We start from the raw sequence: 20,777 nt of genomic DNA on the forward strand, positions 1-20,777 counted from the left end.
ATATATAAACTTATATTTTTGATATTTACACTTTACTACCACATTTAATTCCATTATTCAACAACAAGAGATGAGTTATAATGCAATGTTAATACACTTAAATAGTGATAATAAGCTTTTGAAATCTGTCTGGCCAGTAAGAAATTTTTATGGAATCATCTAGATTTCTACATGAGCATTTTAGTATTCCTTTCATTCAAGTCATGAGTTTAAAATTAGTAGTAATCATTGTAGTTACCTTTTAATGAAATAATACCTGCAAATACTAACGTAAGCAATCTATACAAGTTCTTGTACATTTACTTGTCTCAGCATGAAAAACCTTGAATATGAGTTAATTGCAATGCTTATGTTTGATTTAGCAGTACAATGGAGACATATTCATAGCAATAACAATGAGTATAGACTTGAGAATAGCTTCCGTGGAGTAACAGAGATAGTGGAAGAGGAAAACAAATCTTGTTTCAGTATTGGAAGCACCATAGCAAATGTCTTTGCAGGTCCTGAATAAGGAAGACCGGTCATATCCAGTGAAGCTTGTAGTCTAATAATATATTTGTGAAGTCAGTACACTTGAGTCTTGCATCATAGACATAGCATATAGATAGAATTATACAGGATAGCAATAAAAAGCAGTTTTCTTCAAATTCTTTTCCTCAATTTTATTGGTAATTATGTATGCCGATCTGCAATAATCTACAAGCTCTCAGCACACACAGTCTACATATTTCCACTTCATTGTGGAAGCCCCTCTCTACTCTGAGTGGAGACTAACTTGACAATATTAGAAAGTTAAACAGTTTTAGTCCTTGAGAGTAAGAACCATTTACTAGTCACACGTGGATTTGCTTACTGATGGAAATGGTAATAAAGATACAGAGTCTCCAACTTGATGCAAGTATGAAGCCCTACATTCTTTAAGCTGTTAAAAATTATTCAGTCTTTAACAATCACAGTAGTGGCTCTAAGCAATCTTAAGCATTGAGTTTTACAGATTTTTTCCACAAAACATGTGGCTAAGCTTATATACCATTTCAGCTGTAGCTATACAATACACAATGGTATGCACATGAGGGGGCTACAGTTTTCACTAATGTAACTAAGTACATTATGATTAAATGACATTGATTTATTAATGTCATGTTCTAAACCAACCAAGTATTGATAGTATACTTCATGCTAAAACATTCCATTTAGTTGAAGCATGAGAGCAGAAGACTTTCTTATTCTTACTTCAAAATCCCATTTTCTCTTGCCTAGGCCTGCGGCCTACAATGGCTAACAGATCTATGTCAGTTGTTGCAAGCTGAGCAGAACTCCCCGATCTGCTCTCTAACTGTATCTCCAAAGCTTATATGGAAATGAAGAAACATTCCACCAAGAATATTTCACAATCATCATGACTGATACATACACTTGTCTCTTAGTTAACTTGCATTATCTTTAACATACAGTTTTCCTATGATGAGAAATATCCAAGGTAAAATAAACCGTTAACAAATTCACTATAAAAGTCTAAGCTCTAGATTTCAGGAAACTAATATTTTTCCTATTTTTTATTATTCCTAATATTTTCACCCACCACAGTAGAGAGGATTTAAAAATCTATTACTTTTGTAATAACATGTTTAGCACTAGCTAAACATGAAACTCAGTCATACCCCAAACAAACAAACAAAAATTATGGAAAAACATTCAAGACCTAATGACTAAAAATATCTGTTCCTCTGTTTTCAAGAATTAATGAAAAATGATCTCTTCAGAAGAACTAGCAAGACATCATATCCATCTGGCTAAAAAGAAGTCTTCAGAAAGACTTCATAGAGATTAAAAAAAATTCTGACTGAAAAGAGCGAAGCTAACTGCTGTGAGGATAGTGCTGCTGGCCTCCATCACAAGATGCATTGTCTCTTCAGGCTGAGAAGTCCTCCCGAGATGCACTGCTATGCTCTATACAACATATCTGCACAAGGTCAGAAGACTCCAGTCAAGACCATATGTGAAGAGTATATGAGATAGCTAAAGGGTGCACCTGCACACTTTGGTTCTGCTTATGAAGAAGCAAGACTGCTTCTGACAAGTTCTTGGAAATGCTTGGCAAAGAACGGAACCCACCCAAGTGGTTAAAGGGGAATCTCAGGCTGTATAACAATCCTTCCCAGAAAACAGCCTAGGTTCAAGAGATGCTTTCCCTTCAGAGGCTGGCTCATATATAAGCCTAGGGTTACTCCAGTCTAAGTCTATCCCTTCTGGTCATGCAGGGAACACAGGTGTGAACAGTTTGCCTGTGTTCCCTAGACCCCTTCACCAGGTACTCAATCACCAGTTCAAGCCAACAGTACCCCTATAGCTATCAATCAAATGAAAGTGAATTAAATAAAGTGAAACTAGCACTTCTGGAGTGTAATTAGGCATCAACCTTGGCTGATACAGATTGAACTCCAGAAATAATTTTACCTTATTAAAGGTAAATTTCAATAGAAATGTCTACACTGCATGTATATGGAGCTGACCAGAATAAATCATCAAAGAAGCAAATCTCAGATTTGCAGAATATGAGCTCAGGAAGAATTTGGCAATTCACAATAAGTATAGAAGAGTTATGACAGAGAAATGACATACAATGAACAGTACTTTAACTTAAAAACCATAATGGAGATCAGGCAAGATATCTTTTCCATAGTATCTGCCCATCTGAATGTTCCTACTATACTTTAGCTTCCTCCCTGAAAAATTTTCCTACAGACACTTAATACAACTTCTTCACTATGGTTTAGAAGTAATCTAGAATCTATATACAGATATACATTTCTTCCTTACCTAGAAACTCCATTCGAGTTTTAATTGAAATCAAAATGTTCCAAAGATACAACCAGATTTATTCAAGCAGCTACATAGGTTGGTCTGAAAGTAATGCCTCCTATTTATTTCCACGGATACTATGCAGACACACAAAGCACAATAACACTAATTCATAGAGCAAATTATCAGCTACAAAACACTATTTTTCAGCTTAGTCACTACCATTAACTAAGCATTTTCACCAGCAATGAGCAAGAGCCTGCATGACATGCTCATAAAAATCTACACCAGCAGAATTGACTCACTTTAATTGTCATCACTGCTGAAACATAAGCACCTCACTGTGCTAACATCCACTGCTTGATCTCCATAAACATTCAGCAAATGTTGGTAAATGTCAATGAAGGCAATTATTTCAGCATGGAGGAATTCAACATTCTATGATTCAATGACACACCTTTTCCTCAAATACACTTATGTGTCAGCTGCCGTTTTGTCAAACTGACTCTTTGATGTCATTTATTGCACAGCAACAAAATTTAACAGAATTTTGGCAGGAAGGTTCAACCTCTGTTTCCAGAGGTTTCAGCAACATCATCGTCTGACAGGAAACAAGAGGAATTACTTTCAGAGCAGCACTTGTATCATAACAGGAAAAAAAAAAACAAAACTTCATTTACTTTTGTATATGCTTTAAAACTTCAGTAGAAAAAATTAAAAAGAGAGTATTTGTTCGTTGTAATCTGTTTGATCTTTCAAGACAGCTTTCTGAAAAGTCTCAAATTTCACCGGAAGTTTACTTGAAATGTTTGGACAGTGTGCTAGCTACAGTGTGCTAGTTAATCTCATCTATGCTTCCTTTCCCCACAAAATGTTGGACCTGATAACGTTTCTGGTTTCATCCAACCTGGGCTGTCCTAAGAGTCTAAAATCAGTGTGTCAAAGACCACAACATTAGAAGTACTTCAGTAACTAGATATATCAATGAACCACAAAGCATTCAAAACAGCTATTCTCCACGTAGATTCTCCAATGAATTACACTCCTGCGAGGATACCAGCACTGTCACTCATTTTATCTAGCATTATTTTTTGATACTTCTTTTCCTTCCTTTGAAGTAACTCAAGTTGGCCAATTGACTTAAATGTTTATAAAAGAAAGACAATGTAATATAAAAACACAACCACCTAAAACTTGTTTCTTTAAGAAAGTGACCTAACAATGTTATTGTGAAAGCATAAAATCTTTCCCCTATATTAAAAGAAACGTACAAATAAGCTTTTGAAAGAGTTGAAAGACAACAAATTGAAACTCTCTGTCATAAGCTATTACCCGCTGTAATATCCTGTTATATTTCAAAAAAAAAAAAAATCCTGTAAAGGATTGAAAGGTCCTGTCATTTGAAAGGTCCTGTTATATTTCAAAAGCAGCAGGAAAACAGAAGGATTCAAGCTTCTGCCAGCGCTCAGCTACATGGCAATCCCTTTTATGTCTAACCTACACATCTCTAAAGTGCTATAGGAAGGGGACCTGTGCTTTCCATGAGGAATTGAAAGGATTTCCATGAATGAATTAGTTGCACAAAGTATTTTTTTATACAAAAACAAACAAACAAACAAACAACAACAACAACAACACAGAAAACCCACCTTCATTCTTTCTCTACTCAGCATCTAACTTAATCTGCTTTTCTTGAGAAAAAGGAACACACAGCAGTTCCTCTCTGCTCTGACTTGAACAGAGTGCAAATCAAGACACAGCACTTGAGCAAAATATAAACTACTCTGGGGAGAGAAAATAGACCTTCCTCAACCCTAGCATCTTATGCAGTAGAAGGCTTCCTTCTTCTTTTAGAAAGGAAGTCTAAATATCCATAGGTTTCAGATCTTTTGTGGAAGACTAAAAGTGAATTTGGACCTTGTGGATGCTGTATGATGGCCTTGAAGAAATACATTCTCTAGGCTGCTGCATACAGTCAGAAGATGTGATAATTAGACAGCGGAGAAGCGTGATTTATGTAGAGGTGTTACTTGTTAGAAATTAGGTCTCTGAGGAGTAAATTGGCATATAAGATAGAATCAAAGAAGATTTCTTTTCTTCATTGGGAAAACACATTTTTAAGTGTAATTTGAAACCAGCTTTGAGAACATTTTCAGGAGCATCCATTCTTCTCAATTTCTTGTCAAATGCCTGTGGTACTATCAGACTTTGGGGCAAGGAATATTTCATTCAAATTCTTTTTTCCTGGGGGATCTGACACAAAGTTAAATGCAATGGCCAAAATGGAAATATCAGTAATAATATAAATCCCATCTCTCCTATAGTAGCCTTTCTGATATAAAAAACAACATAATTTCTGTGACAGTGAGTGTCATCTGTGATTAACTGATTTGAGTCTCTAGTTTTGTATCATCACAGAAAGCAGTTTCACAGTATCACTCAAATAGAAATAATTTCTATTATTGTTTTTTTCATACACATAAGAAATTTAAATAGTGAAATATCTCTGATATCTCTTATTTTTCTGCATCCAAGACTAGTGAAGAACTCTGGTGACCTCCAAAGAAACATAAGAAAAAACATTTTTGAAAGCAAATTAAGCTCCTTTCCTAAACATTTAAATTGGTTGTCTATATAATTTTAATTAAAAAAATGAAACTTATAACACACAGGGCTAAAACAGTCAATTACAGATTTCTAACATATTTAACTGATGCATCACCATTCAGAAAGGAATTTCAAATAGGTTAAAAAAAAATTGTACTTACAGTAGCTAACTCATCAAATTTGCCAAAGAGTTCATTTAGAAGTTTCACCAGCTCCTGGGCAGTGCACTGTGATGCCAAACTAGTAAATCCCACAATGTCTGCAAACAAAATGCTGTAAAGAAGGAAGAAGACACAGAGATATCAATAAAAAGACAGCTTCATATTCTCATTATCCTCTTCTAGCAAGAATAGGACACAAAACACAAACAAATCATGGAACGCTACCATAAAATGCAGCTTGGAATAAAGCCAGTAAAGATCTGAAGCAGTGACCAAAATAGAGGTTGGTGCTGATATCTATTGTAGACAACCACGAGAGCCTCTTTGATGCCTATATGCTTATCAGAGAACTACATAAGACAAAGCACCTCATTCATGAGTTTCCCCTCCGAGTAATTCAGGAACACAATTACTTCTGCTCTTTACAGCTGTATTCTTTTCAGCTTGATTTGCCTCTGTACAGTTCCACAGCCAAACTGATTAACATTTCTTGAGGCTCACTGTACAGAAAGGCAGGACCAAGTACTGAAAAACTTGTTTGTGGTAGCTCTGTGATATGGTTTTGCTGCTTACCTGTTAGAATCTAGCATCCTCAGTGTCAGTCATGACTTATCTGTACTGTGCTACATGGTTCAGATAAGTGTCCAGCTTCCAGCAATTCTCAACAAGGTTTTAATGTTCAGAAGTTTAATCTACCTTAATGATCCCTACCTGAGATGATAAAACACTTACAAGGAAAATACACAGTGATAGAGAGCATAACAATTCCTATGTAGATCCTGAACCTCAAGTGAACTTGAAGCTATGAACTTTTTAACCACTTAGACTCTTAAGTAGTTCCACAGACTCAAAACCCACTGCAGAAAACTAATACTTTTATATCCAACACCTAGACAATAAACAAGAAAGTCTTTCTTTATGCAAATGCTAACAAGCAGTCCCATCCCACATAGCCTAAGTATATTTGACATAGTGTAAAACTTCTCTCACAAACTGAAATTCATGTTAAACATTACATACTCCCTCTTAATATGCCCTCACTGTTTAGATAAAATGACAGGTGATAAAAAGGCAGAACTAAGATTTTATTGTTTTCCAGAAACAATTACCAAGCCTGAAGTTTCCCATGAAGCCACAAAAAAAGCCCAAATACAGTTCCCACCTCATCCTATACTTCCGTCAACTCACTGAACTTAATTGATAAAATCCCTTCTCTATCAGAGCAAATAAGGTAATGAATCTCAGCACAAAACTGACTTTATAGTTAAAGGACTTTCATCTAGATAAAGGGCTTTAATCTAAAAAAAAAAAAAAAAAAAAAAAAAAAGCCTTTATGTTGCCATGTTAACCCTCAGGTCACTTTCTCTACTCTCTTCTATTCTGAGCATATTTTTTGAAAGTATTACTCAACACTGTCTTGGTTTGGGAAACAATAGCTATTTCATTCCTGTGCTGTTTAAAAATGACAAAAAGACTTCTTATAATAAAATATTCAGCATTCATCCAGCTTTTCTGCTCCATTAATTTCCAGGCACGAAAGTGAACCAGATTCATCACTTAATCACAAGTCATCCTCCTAAATTACTTGAGGATTTAAAAGGTAACAAATGTGCACAGAGATCTTTCATATAATCAAGATGAATAATCAATAAAACTCAGTTTGATATCTGTTCAGCTCTCTGTTGTGTTGCCTCTTAATCCTTGCATAATCTACATTTTGACTTATTTTATATTTCTATTTCAATTTTCACAGCAGACTACTTTATTTTTCCTAACCATACTAAATTAACAAAAGTATCTCACACAGAACCAACAATGTCCAGTTGCAAAAGTAAACATTAGGGTTCTTTTTATATTTTTAAAGTATAAAGAATCTGTTATCTGCTTTTAAGGTGTTTAAATGAAAAATCCCAGTCACAACACATACACATAGAATCAAATCTTTTTTTCGCTTGAAAGGGATCATAAAAATCACCTAGTTCCAACTCTCCTACTATTGGAAAGCACACCTCAAACTAGATCAGGTTGTCCAGGATCCCATCCAACATGTTCTTGAATGCCTCCAAGTGATGGGACATCCACAACTTCTCTGGACTACTTGTTCCAGTGCCTCACCGCCCTGTGAATAAAGAATTTCCCCCTAACATCTAATCTAAACCTCTCTCTTTTAGTTTAAAGCTATTACTCCTTGTGCTATAACTACATTTCCTGATAAAAGGTCTCTCTTCAGCTTTCCTATAGGCCCTATAAGTACTGACAAGCTGCAGGAAGATCTCCTTGAAGCCTGCAGCTTCTCCAAGCTGAACAACCTCTACTCTTATAGACTTCCTTAGTAGGAGAGTGCTCCAGACCTCTGATTATCCTCAAGGCGTCTTCTGGACCTGCTCCAACAGCTTCAAGTCCTTCCTTTGCTGGGTTCCCCACAGCTCAATGCACTACTGCAAGTAGGATCTCATGAGAAGCAAGAATTATCTCCCTTCACCTTTGGGAGGGAGCTTTGGAGGGACTTCCCCAGGGTGAGCAAGCCTGCATCATTACTGCATCATGCACATTTAAGCTGGCATACATCTTCACGGGTCATGTTTCTTTTGATGCAGACCAGAATATGATTCAGAAGGTGGGAACTGAGGGAGTGTTGACCCTCCTTCTACAAGTGAAGATCAAGTTGGCAACTGCCTGAGGAACCTGAACATCTATAAGTCTATGGGTCCTGATGAGATGCACCCCAGTACCCTGATGGAATTTGCTGGTAGAGTCACCAATTCACTCTCAATTATATTTGGAAAGTTATAGTGGTCAGGTAAAGTCCCTGATGACTGGAAAAAAGGCAGTATAGCAATCATTATTAACAAGGGTAGGAAGTACGCCCCAGGGAACTACCAACTTGTTATCCTCACCTCAGTTCTGGGGTAGGTCATGGAGCAGATCCTCCTGGAAGCTATGCTAAGGCATATGGAAGAAAGGGAGGAGATATGGAATAAGCAGCATGGCTTCACCAATGACAGGTCATGCCTGACCAACCTTGTCTCTTTTTAAGATAGCATAACTGCAACAGTGGATGAGGGAAGAGTCACTGATGTCACCTATTGGGACTTCAGTAAAGCCTTTGGTATGGTACCCTATGACATCCTTCTCTGCAAATTGGAAAGATATGGCTCTGATGGATGTATTGTTGATGGATGAGGAACTAGTTGCAAGATTGTACTCAGAGAGTGGTCAATTGCTCAATGTCTAGATGTAGATCAGCAACAAATGGTGTCTCTCAGTGGTCAGGACTGGGACAGATGCTCTTTAGTGTCTTCATCAATCACAACAACAGTGGGATGAAGTGCACCCTCAGCAAGTTTGTGGATGAGAAGAACTTTTGTGGTGCAATAGACACACCTGAGGGTTGGGATGCAATTCAGAGAGACATTGAGAAACTTGAGCAGTGGGCCCAGGAGAATCACATGAGGTTCAGTAAATTCAAATGCAAATTCTTGCACCTGGCTTGCGGCAACCTCTGCAATCAGTACAAGTTGGGGAACATAATGATGGAGCACAACCCTGTTGAAAATTACTTGGGAGTGCTGGTGGATGGGAAGCTGGACATAAGAAAGCCAACCATATCCTGGACCGCATCAGAAGAAGTGTGGCCAATATGTTAAGGAAGGTGATCCTGCTCCTCTATTCTGCACAGACGAGACCTCACCTGGAGTACTGTGTCCAGATGTGGAGTCCTCAGTACAGGAGAGATGTGGACTTGTTAGAACACATCCAGATGAAGGCCACAGAATTGATTCAGGATGGAACACCTTCCCTATTAGGATGCTGAAAGAGCTGGGGCGGTTCAGCCTGGAAAAGAGAAAGCTCCAAAAAGAACTGACAGTGGCCTATCAATATCTAAATATGAGCTATAAGAAGGAAGAGGACAGACTCTTTAGTAGGGTTTGTTGTGATAGAACAAAAAGAAATGGTTTAAAACTAGAGGAGGGGAGATTTGGATTAGATATAAGGAAGAAGCTTTTTACAGTAATGGTGGTGGGGTACTGGAACAAGTTGCCCAGTGAGGTAGTGGATACCCTGTCCTTGACAACATTCAAAGTTAGGCTGGATCAGGCTCCGAGCAACCTGATTTAGCTGTAGATGTCCCTGTTCATTGCAGAGGAGTTGGACTAGTTGACTTTTAGGGGTCCCTTTCAACTCAAAAGATTATATGATTCTGTAATTGCATGGTTTGTTTTCTGGGTATGCAGCCCAGGATACGGTTGGCTTTCTGGGCCACAATCAGACTTTGCTGGCTCATATGGAGCATCCCATCAACTAAAATGCCCAAGTCCTCTGCAGGCCTGTTCTTTAGCCACTGATTGTCCAGCCTTTATTTCTGCTTAGGTCCAGGAACTTGTACTTGGTCTTGTTGAACTTCATGAGATTTACACAAGTCCACCTTCTGAGCCTGTCAAAGTCCCTCTGGATGGCATCTCTTCTTGCCAACATGTTGGCCACACCATTCAGCTTGGTGTCATCCACAAACTTGAAGGAATGCTCAATGCCACTCTCCATATTGCCAACAAAGATGTTAAATAGCACTGGTTCCACTATGTACCCTTGAGGAATGCTACTTGCCACTGGTCTCAAATAACACAGAACGCAATATCCAGCAAATTCTCTAACAACCATCATAGCCCCCAGTCCAACCATCATATCCATGTCTCTAGTATAGAAACAAGGATGTTGTGCATTACAGTACACAATTCTGGCTGGATAATGCCACTTGCTCTTGCACTAATATCATAACCCCATTGTAGAAAGCCACTGTATGGGAACTGTTGAATCACAGCCTGAAGCACTGATTGATCACCTGAGGAAAGCACTAAGTCAGCCACAGGAGCACAGGTGAAGGCAATTCACCTGTGTGACTGGAAGGGGTGGAGTCTGGCTCCACCTCTTCCAGACCCAATTTAAGGGCTGACCACCAGTGGAGAAGGATGTCCTGTTGGAGATCCTTCCCCTGTGGAGTCCTAGGAGTGCCTTGACCATGAGCAACAGGTGAGCTTTTCCTTATTTACTGTATGTCTGTATACCATCTGGGGAAGCCATACAAAATATATGTGTGTGTAGTTTTCATATATACTTATGGAATAAAGTTAAACACAGGTCTGTATGTGTCTACCATGTTTCTGGTCACCAACCCCTGCAGTCATCAGGAAATGATAAAGCTGACACACTGGCCCGAATTAGATGGGTCAAGAATTTACCATCTGAGAACATTACCTGCTGGTTACACTAAAAGATGTGGCATGCTGGATAGAACACAATGTGGGCAGCTGCTAAAGCACTGGCCTCCCTGCTTATGTTCCAAATTATGGGCACTGATAACCGGGCAAGACCTCAGATTGGCAATGAGAACAATCTTCTGCTCCCTGCCCCTGAGAACCTAAATTCACGTGCCAATAGAATAAAATGGCTTTGGAAGTTGCGGGTAGGGCCATGGTGGTGTGGCCTACTTGCACCCTGGGGGAGATTACTGGAAGTGGTAGGTTCGGTGGTTCCTCTGGTAATTGGTACATGGCTTGCTGATGAAGTGGTCAACGCTCCAGTCTTTATTACTAGAGGGACCTCTATCTTGTCCTAGGGCAGATCAGGACATCCCCTTTGGTGCCTGATAGAGTTGTGTAGCCACAGACATCTGGCCAAAAGGTTTGGTACAGGTGGCCAGGGCATGCCCCAGTGCAAGTTGAAGTGTTTACCCAAGATAGGAATACGGCCTGTATCTTGCCCTGGATGGCAGATCTTGCCCTCTTGGTACCCTTAAAACACCACCAAGCACTGGCCCAAGGAAGAACACAAGCCATACACCAATCATCACTCATCCCAGATTATAATGATATGCATCGCGATGGGCAATTATATAAGCGTAGCAACATACTGGATCTCTGTATTCAAAAAGGCTTATCCTATAGTTACTTGATCAGTGGTTCATGTTGTGAAGGGGTTGAGTGTATGGAAACTGTTGAATCGTGGCCTGAACCACTGATTGATCACCTGAGGCAAGCACTGAGTCAGCTGCAGGAGCACAGGTGAAGGCAATTCACCTGTGTGACCGGAAGGGGTGGAGTCTGGCTCCACTTCTCCCAGACCCCATTTAAGGGCTGATCACCAGTGGGGAAGGGTCTCTTGTTGGAGATCCCTCCCCTGTGGAGTTTCCAGCAAGCCTTGATTGACAGTCATGGGTGAGCTCTTCATAGTTTTTATACCATTTGGGTAAGTCATATAACAGTATACTGTCCACCTTCATTTTTTTGTGTGGGTGCTATTCTTTTGGGGTATTCATTCTACACAATGGTATGCAGGGTGGAAGTTAGGAAGGCAAAAGCCCAATTTGAAATCAGATTGGCCACAGCAGCAAAAGAAAGTAAGAAAACCTTATATAAATGTGTCAGTAGTAAGAAAAGTATGAAGGAGAATTTCAGTCATCAAATTGATACAGCAGGGAACATGATCACTGATGATAAGGAGAAGGCTGAGGTCTTCAATGCCTTCTTCACATCTGCCTTTAATTGTTAGGCTGGTTGCCATCAGGGCATTTTATGCCTTGATCTGGAAGTCTGGGATTCTATGCAGAATACATTCCTGGTGATTCCAGTGAGAAGGTTAGAGGGCTTCTTTTCCTTCTGGACTGTCACAAGTCCACAGGACCAGCTGGGCTTCATCCCAGGGTGCTGAAGGAGCTGTTGGGCGTGATTGCCAAGCTGCTCTCAGCCATCTATCAGTGCTTCTGGTTATCTGGAGAGGTTCCAGAGGATTGGAGGCTTGCCAATGTGACTCCCATCCACAAGAAGGGCCATAGGGGGGATCTGGAGGTCTACAGGACTGTTAGCCTGACCTCGGTACCAGGGAAAGTCATGGGGTAAATCAGCTTGGGTGAGATCACAGAGCGTATGTGTGGTGTCCAGTGGATCAGGCCCAGCCTGCACAGATTCACAAAAGGTAGGTCGTGCTTGACCAACTTCATCTTCTATGACTGGGTGACTGGACTGGTAGATGAGGGACAACTGACAGTGGCCTATCAATATCTAAATATGAGCTATAAGAAGGAAGAGGACAGACTCTTTAGTAGGGTTTATTGTGATAGAACAAAAAGAAATGGTTTAAAACTAGAGGAAGGGAGATTTGGATTAGATATAAGGAAGAAGCTTTTTACAGTAATGGTGGTGGGGTACTGGAACAAGTTGCCCAGTGAGGTAGTGGATACCCTGTCCTTGACAACATTCAAAGTTAGGCTGGATCAGGCTCCGAGCAACCTGATTTAGCTGTAGATGTCCCTGTTCATTGCAGAGGAGTTGGACTAGTTGACTTTTAGGGGTCCCTTTCAACTCAAAAGATTATATGATTCTGTAATTGCATGGTTTGTTTTCTGGGTATGCAGCCCAGGATACGGTTGGCTTTCTGGGCCACAATCAGACTTTGCTGGCTCATATGGAGCATCCCATCAACTAAAATGCCCAAGTCCTCTGCAGGCCTGTTCTTTAGCCACTGATTGTCCAGCCTTTATTTCTGCTTAGGTCCAGGAACTTGTACTTGGTCTTGTTGAACTTCATGAGATTTACGCAAGTCCACCTTCTGAGCCTGTCAAAGTCCCTCTGGATGGCATCTCCAGTCTTTATTACTAGAGGGACCCCTATCATGTTCTAGGGCAGATCAGGGCATCCCCTTTGGTGCCTGATAGAGTTGTGTAGCCACAGACATCTGGCCAAAAGGTTTGGTACAGGTGGCCAGGGCATGCCCCAGTACAAGCCAAAGTGTTGACCCAAGATAGGAATATAACCTGTGTCTTGCCCTGGATGGCAGACCTTGCCCTCTTGGTACCCTTGAAACACCTATATTACTCCCTGTGAATCTAAGTCTTCAGAATCACTGGGAGGAACAAAGTACTGCTGAAGTGTTCCAGAGTTGCTGTAAGATCATGTGCAACTTCCGGTGATGGTCTACCTGTGACTGATAGAGCATAGGATGGACCTGCACAATTGACTGCATGCTTCCAGTAAACACCACCAAGCACTGGCCCAAGGAAGAACAGAAGCCATACACCAATCATCACTCATTCCAGATTATATCAGTACGCATCGTAATGGGCAATTATATAAGCATCATGATGTATTAGATCTGTGATAAGGAAGGCTCACCCTATTGTTAACTTTATCAGTGGTTCAAGTCATGAAGGGGTGGAGTGTATGGGAACTGTTGAATCATGGCCTGAACCAATGATTGATCATCTGAAGCAAGCACTGAATCAGCTGCACAAGTGAAGGCAATTCACCTGCGTGACTGGAAGGGGTGGAGTCTGGCTCCGCCTCTCCCAGCCCCCATTTAAGGGCTAATAACCACTGGGGATGGATTGAAATCTTGTTGGTGATCCCTCCCCTGTGGAGCCTCAACCATCAGCGACAAGTGAGCCTTTCCTTGTTTATTGGTTGCTTTTATACCATCTGGATAAGCCGTACAAAATATACCACCCACCTTCATTGTTTTGTGCGGGTACGATTCTTTTGGGTTATTCATCCTACAGCCATCAAATTTTTCAAGCACGATTTACTTATAGTGAAGCCTACTGAACATCACCAATCACCTTCCTGTTTTGCTAATGTCTTAACACAGTTTACAGGAGGATCTGCTCTATGATCTGGGCACAGGTGAGACTGACTGGCCTGTTGTTCCCTGGTCTTCTTTTTTTCCCTTTTTGAAAATGCAAGTCACTTTTCCAGACACTGCTAACTTCATCAAATTGACATAGCTTCCCATATATGATAAATGATATGATATCATATAAATATATAATAGTGACTTAGCAACTTCATCCACCAGAAAATCTGCCATCACATAAGCCAGAACTGATCACTGTGACTATGTAATTATTTCTCAACTAACAGAGAGACCATCACTATGTTAACATGTACAACTATATCTAAATCTCAACTTTTTAAGTACAGAGCATTCAAAATACACTAACACACCACTATTTAGTTAAAAGGAAGGTTATTTTACCTTTATTTTACAACCTAAATTAAGTCAGTATTGGTTCCTTGCTAATCCTTTCAATATTTAAAATAGTATTTATTAATCCTTAGCCATTCAAACCTTGGTAATTATACATAAAAGTGAATGCATCACTAAAGACACTATGTACAAACTGAGTTAAAATATGGAATTACTATGTGTTAAGTAATTACAGTTCAGTTATGCTTAAGAACAAGTTAATACTGCAGTTAATTACATGCATAGATTTCAAAACTAATAGAATATGTTAGATAATATGATTACTGTTACACTTCCTTGGCATAAAGGTCTTAAAGAAATCATAACAGCTTCAGTATAATTCCTGAATCTGTACAAGGTATAATGGATGAGGGCAAGGCCATGAGTACAAGCTCTGAATATCTTTTTAGCAAACTCTGCTCATTTCTACTGCCATGAAGTGTTACAACTATAGCATCTGCTGCTTTTATTTTTATTGTATGCTGCGCAAGGAGACTCGAGGGAGAGCTCAGTGTTGCTTTCAGCGTTTAAAAGGAGCTTATAAAAAAAGATGGAAACTGATTTTGACATGATCTGGTGGTGATAGGACACAGAGGAATGGTTTTAGACTAAAAGAAGAAAGGTTTAAGTTAGATGCTAGGAGGAAGTTCTTCACTGATGAAGCAGTGAAACAGATTGTGCAGAGAAACTATGGATGATCTATCCTTGGAGTTCAAGGCCCTGTTGGATGAGGCTCTGAACATACTGATCTAGTGAGTGGCATCCCTCCATACAGTACGGGGGTGGAACTAGTTGGTTTTCAAGGTTCCTTCCAAATTTATCCATTCTGTGCCTCCATTAAATACACATGATTAAATTCGATTTTTCAGCAGAGGTGGCAGGAAACAGATGGTAGATAAGCAATAGGGATTGCAAGCCTGCTTCTTCCATAGCCTATTTCTAGTCAGGGGTGGCAATGATGGAAAAGTGATCACCATCTCACACGGAACTCTGATATTTTAAAACTGGAATACAAACTTATTAGTTGGCCTGTTTTATTTTAGCAAACATACTGACCGTTATCTCTTGCACTTCTTTGCCAGCCTTTGTCCATCCATTGCCTCTTCCTTTACTACTTGGATTACTAGCGTTCTGGGCAGTAACAACACTTACTGTACATAGGCCACCCTGGAAGTAATGTCTCAAACATGCTCATGTTTTTAGAATACAAAGAACAAATAAAACCTTTGAGTGGTGACAAGATCTGACACATAGAGTGATAACTGATTAGAGATTATAGTGCTTTTTATGACCCTGGAAAACATAAGGATATTACTAAGAAAATGTAAGGATATTATTGAGAAAGAAACCATAAGATACATGTTGCCAGAATTACAGTAATATTTCTAAATTGTTTCCCTGTGGAAAAAAAACCCACATATTTAAATATATTCAATTTTTGCCAAATCCAAGTCCCCACCTATTTCTCAGCAGAACACAAAATAACATTGATATTACCTTTACTTTGATTTGAATATATAACACAGACAAAGATAATACAAGTCATAAATGTAGGCTGAGTCTGACATTGATATACATAGGAAAGTTAATACAAATCCCCAAAAAGGGTTGCATCAATGTTGAGGCACTTCAATCTCTTCTGTAGAGAGATAAAATACAAAAAAATAGGCTTGGTTCACCGTAACTTAATTGTTAACACCACAGCAATTCATACCCATGGGGAGGATTAAAATACAGTAAATTATGGCTACATTACTTATGCATGCAAGAATTCACATCATGAATTTAAAGGGACCTTTACAGTGATTACCAAATAATTGTATTTTAAATAAAGTAATTACATTTATAGAAAAAAGAAATGAGAAGCTACATGTTAGAAATTGTTTCTCTTAACATTCAAGAGTATGACTCTACATGCTTTAATTCCGCAGAAATTTTAACTAGGCGCTCTGATGAAAAACCAGCAAAACAACTGTCAAAAGCCTTTTGTCAAACTTTGGCCCTGTTCTTGATTTTAATGTCTGTGTGATCCTGTTGCGTTATAGAAGCAGTGTTTTTGGGCTAGAGATTTGCTTGATCTTAACACTGTTTTCTAGCTTACTGCAGATCACAATCTATTGCTTCTGAAGAGCCAGTGAGAAGCAGCATGAGAGTACATCAAAATCTTTTCTTTTAATGGTTTTATTTGAGATGCAAGGCATAATTTCGTTACGAGTTGTCTATCTCGAAGTAACGTATACGGCTACCTTTTCCATGACTAAAAATCCTCATTATTCCAGTAATATTCTGCTCATAAGTATCATTTGTTGGTGCAGCTGCAATTGTGTTAGTATTTCCTTTGTTCTTGCAGTACTCATAGTTTTGACTCTAGCTTTTCTATTGCTGTTTTATGAAATTTTCCACCTGCTTGGATTCCACTTAAGTAGTTTTAGGCTCATTTTATTATGTTTTTGTTGTATAAAAATATCTTAGTTTTAATACTTTTTAAAAATGTATTGATCAATATAGCCTAAATACTCCCTAATGAAAACACCCTCTAAATTTGTAATATTTGGTAGGAAAAATAGCTTATTTCTAAGAGAAAGTTAAACAATTTTTGATTAATATATATATATATATATTTTAATACATAAGTGTATTATTTCAGTTACCAGCTTTGCCAATAATATTCTTCAGGGCTTTGTCTTATTTCAGAGGAGTTTAGTTTGCTGTAGAATGTTTCCTATTATAGACACTTTATACTGTGTCATTTTTTCTGGTCTTAGAATGCTTCCTCCTGTCATAATAAAACTCACCTAGCTTTCTGGTAAGATAACTTTTTCAAAAAAGCTTGAAAACACTAACATCGCCAATTATCATGTACAGTAATTGCATCTAAAATTACTTATGATCAGTTTCTACTATACACTACACATAAAGATGGCATTCATCATTAGTACCCTCACAGCAGATGAATCTTCTGACAGGCCAGTCAGCTTCTGACTCAGACAGCTGCTCAACGTTGTCTGCATCTACCGCAGCTATTCCAAAAGCCCATCAGTATCCCTCAGGATCCTTGAAATGCCCACTTCTGAGGTAATCTATACCAAGTACACATAGAGCCCCCTGTCCAGTCACTATGGGATGCTTCTGCCAGTCTTTACCGGTGAGGTGTATTTCTGCCTCCAACACAGACAACTCCTGAGAGCCCCCAGTCACTCCAGATATATAAATAAATTCTGTCCCTTTACAACTTGAGGGCATTAGGGCGCACTGTGCACCATTGTCCACCACTGCCTTATATTTTAGTGTTTCTGATGTGCCAGGCCATTGAATCCTCATAGTCCAATACACTCTATTATCCCTTTCCCCCCACAGCTTGGAGCAGGGCCCCTCTATTGGTTACCTGCAGTGAATGGAGCAATTTCATTGGTGATTGATCTGTGTTGTAATTCTCTCAGCTGTGTCTGCAATGCAGGAGTGGGTTTTTTATGCCATTCCATTATATCTTCTCCATTCTCATGTAAGTAGCTCCACAGGACAGCACATGACAGAAGTTACTACTGTCATTTCCTTGAGCAGGGAAGCGTTTGCCTTTGACAGCTGAGAAAGACACAAGTTCAGCCCTATTAATCACTAGGGACAACTCCTCCAGTATGCCTTCCTGTTTCTTCTCAATTTTTTTTTTCTGCTACCTTAGATATGGCTGAAACAGAAGCATGTAATGGCAGGAATTTTTGTTCAAAGCTTTGACATGTAAGCATCAGTACAGAAACTGGGTGTCTTCTGTTTTGGTCTTCATATCTATGGAACGTTGTTATTAGTATAATGGTGTACCTCTCTGGTGCTGTTCTTGAAAGCTTCTGTCATATATCAGGTGTAGTTCTCACTCCACTGGGATCGTAGTCCAGGCATGGATCCTTATGAACAAATGTAGGATCACACAGCATTTCCACCATGGCTGTTTTACTCAAAAACTGGATGCCTTTCTTAACAGCATTCCATCCTCTCGTCTCAGGCTCCAGATAGTCTTCGTACAGATGTCCTTCCTTCATAGCTAATAACATTCATTCCCAGATGGTGGCGACTCCATTCAGACATCTACTAATCCCTCTGTTGATAGCTGGGTCTCAGGCAATGTTCCCTAGCTGGCAAACTACGCTACCATCTATGAACATGCTGCTGGCCCTGTTGTCCCAAAACCAAAGCAACCAGGTGACAACAGTTTCATCTGCGCATCGTACAAACTCCTTTCTTGAGACATGGATTTCAGTCATCTTCAGAGGTTGATGAATAGTGGTAACTGTGACTTCCTCATCATCACTCTCCTCTCCATGTTTCTCACTTTTCTTAGTTGCCTTTCTCAGTGGTGGTGGTTTTGAGGAAAGTTCCTCACCTGGATCTTCTTCTTCTTCCTCTGCTTCTTGTTCTTTCCGTTCTAGATGAAAGGACATCCATTTCCATTTCTGGCCTTCCACAGGGGCAACCAACATTGATACTGGCGCTTTCTGTGATTGGTCAAGTTTGACTTGGAGGTTTCCCTTTTTGGTTCGAACCTCAGTTTGGAAACTCTCTCTCTCCAGAATAGTATTATATAAAGCTTGGTAAGCACAATCCAAGCCTCAGATAATCCATTCCTCCTCAGATCTTTCTGAGTTGCACCATCCCTTACTCAAATACTCACTGAGTTTCTCAGGATCCCACAGGTGTTCAAGAGTAAAATCCCATGACACTGGGGTCCTCATGCTTCTAATCTTTTTCCTAAATCTCTCCACGTTCCCTGCCATTCAACATTCTCTGGTTTTGAGAAAGGCTTCCTCCACATGGTGTAAAATCCTATAGCAAAGAATACATTCAGGAAGACTCATAACACAGTCCCTAGGCTGCCATCTTGAACATGCATAAGGAACTGAAAAGAGAACCTGGAAACCCATCCAAACATTGTATTGTCTGTTACATTAGCCAGGGTGTATAGGGACCAGGCAGGTATCTAAATGAGTGCTCTTAAGTGGTTATACACAGATATAACTCTGATATCAAACATAAAGAACTTAAAAATAAGCCAACATGTTATAATGTACATAATGGTCCTTAGTCCTCTATGCAATAGTATTACAGTGGAGTAGAGATTCTTTTGTGCCCACATTCTCCACCAATAATTGTCATGGTGTTATCCATGTTATCCAGTTAAATAAGAGGAAAAGAGGGAAGGAAGAAAAAAATCTGCACCGTTGGTGGCAATGCGGCCACCCAAGCAAAGCTGTGTGCTCCAGGTAGATGTGGGGGGTGGGCAGCAGGAGTGGAGGGGGTAAGGGTACAGAGATAACAGATGGGTCTGGGAAAAAAAAAAAACAAAAAACAATAGTAACAATTTGAAGAGAATGGTAATTTTACTAAATCTAACAAAATCGAACGATCTGAGATAGACAAAACTATCCCAAATCTGAGAATCTTATGGTAGTAAAACTGCAGAGGAAGCACACGCAGTCTCCTGTGCAAGCCAAGAGAGCAAAAAGCATGTCCCACAGCAGTTGGTATCCGGCCAGGAGCTCCACCACCTTTCTGCTCCCTGCCAGAGCATTAACTCTTGAACTCCCAGCATGATGTTCTGATGTGGAATACTGGCATCAAAACTACAAATCCACAACAGGGTTATGGTGGAAATGTGTTGTTACAAATGTTTCAGGTGGAAGTACTGGGAAGGAAAGGATCTTGGAGAGCTTTTGAGACTGAAAGTATGAAAAGCTTTGTTCATCAACTTAATCTGTATAGATGTAGCAAAATGCAGTGTAACTTCAAAAGACTACTCTTACTCTCAAAATTTGTGGCAGAGGAAGTGATATTTGCTACACGTGAGAAGGTACATCAGTTGTTTTGTTGTTCCAGACACAAAGCAACTCACACGATAGCACTCTAGAGTTGGACCCACTGCACACAGTGGGCACAGCAGCACCCAGTTACAGGTTCTTAAGTTAGTAGTTCATACATAGATTTTGCTGGAAAGAAGATGTTTGAATAATAATTTGTCGTGGGTTTATGATTTTTATTATCAGTATTCCACATCATAACATGATCTAGTGGACTGGGAATTAAAGAGTCAGTGCTCCTCTTTCTTCTTTGATAGTTCCAAATACACTTGTCTCAGAAAAGAAGAACTAAGTACTCCCAGAGGACTTTGCATTTCTGTTTTCCATTCAGAGGGAAAGATAAAAC

The 20,777-nt window shown here is 39.5% G+C and overlaps 2 protein-coding genes across 2 annotated transcripts in view; one reads left to right on the forward strand and one right to left on the reverse strand.

Annotated features, from left to right (window-relative positions):
• Positions 1–20,777, forward strand: part of IGFBP3 (insulin like growth factor binding protein 3) — a 188,599-nt gene that overhangs the window by 148,253 nt on the left and 19,569 nt on the right. The window lies entirely within an intron of this gene.
• The window catches only part of ADCY1 (adenylate cyclase 1), a 185,625-nt gene that overhangs the window by 76,272 nt on the left and 88,576 nt on the right, over positions 1–20,777 (reverse strand). The window contains exon 4 of the mRNA XM_065753079.1: positions 5,571–5,682. Coding sequence (XP_065609151.1) covers positions 5,571–5,682 — 112 coding nt within the window. The remainder of the gene's footprint in view (positions 1–5,570; positions 5,683–20,777) is intronic.

Source organism: Cyrtonyx montezumae, unplaced genomic scaffold (genome assembly GCF_038088225.1).
Source record: "Cyrtonyx montezumae isolate F1298 unplaced genomic scaffold, pur_monq_1.0 scaffold_8, whole genome shotgun sequence".
Taxonomy (NCBI): domain Eukaryota; kingdom Metazoa; phylum Chordata; class Aves; order Galliformes; family Odontophoridae; genus Cyrtonyx; species Cyrtonyx montezumae.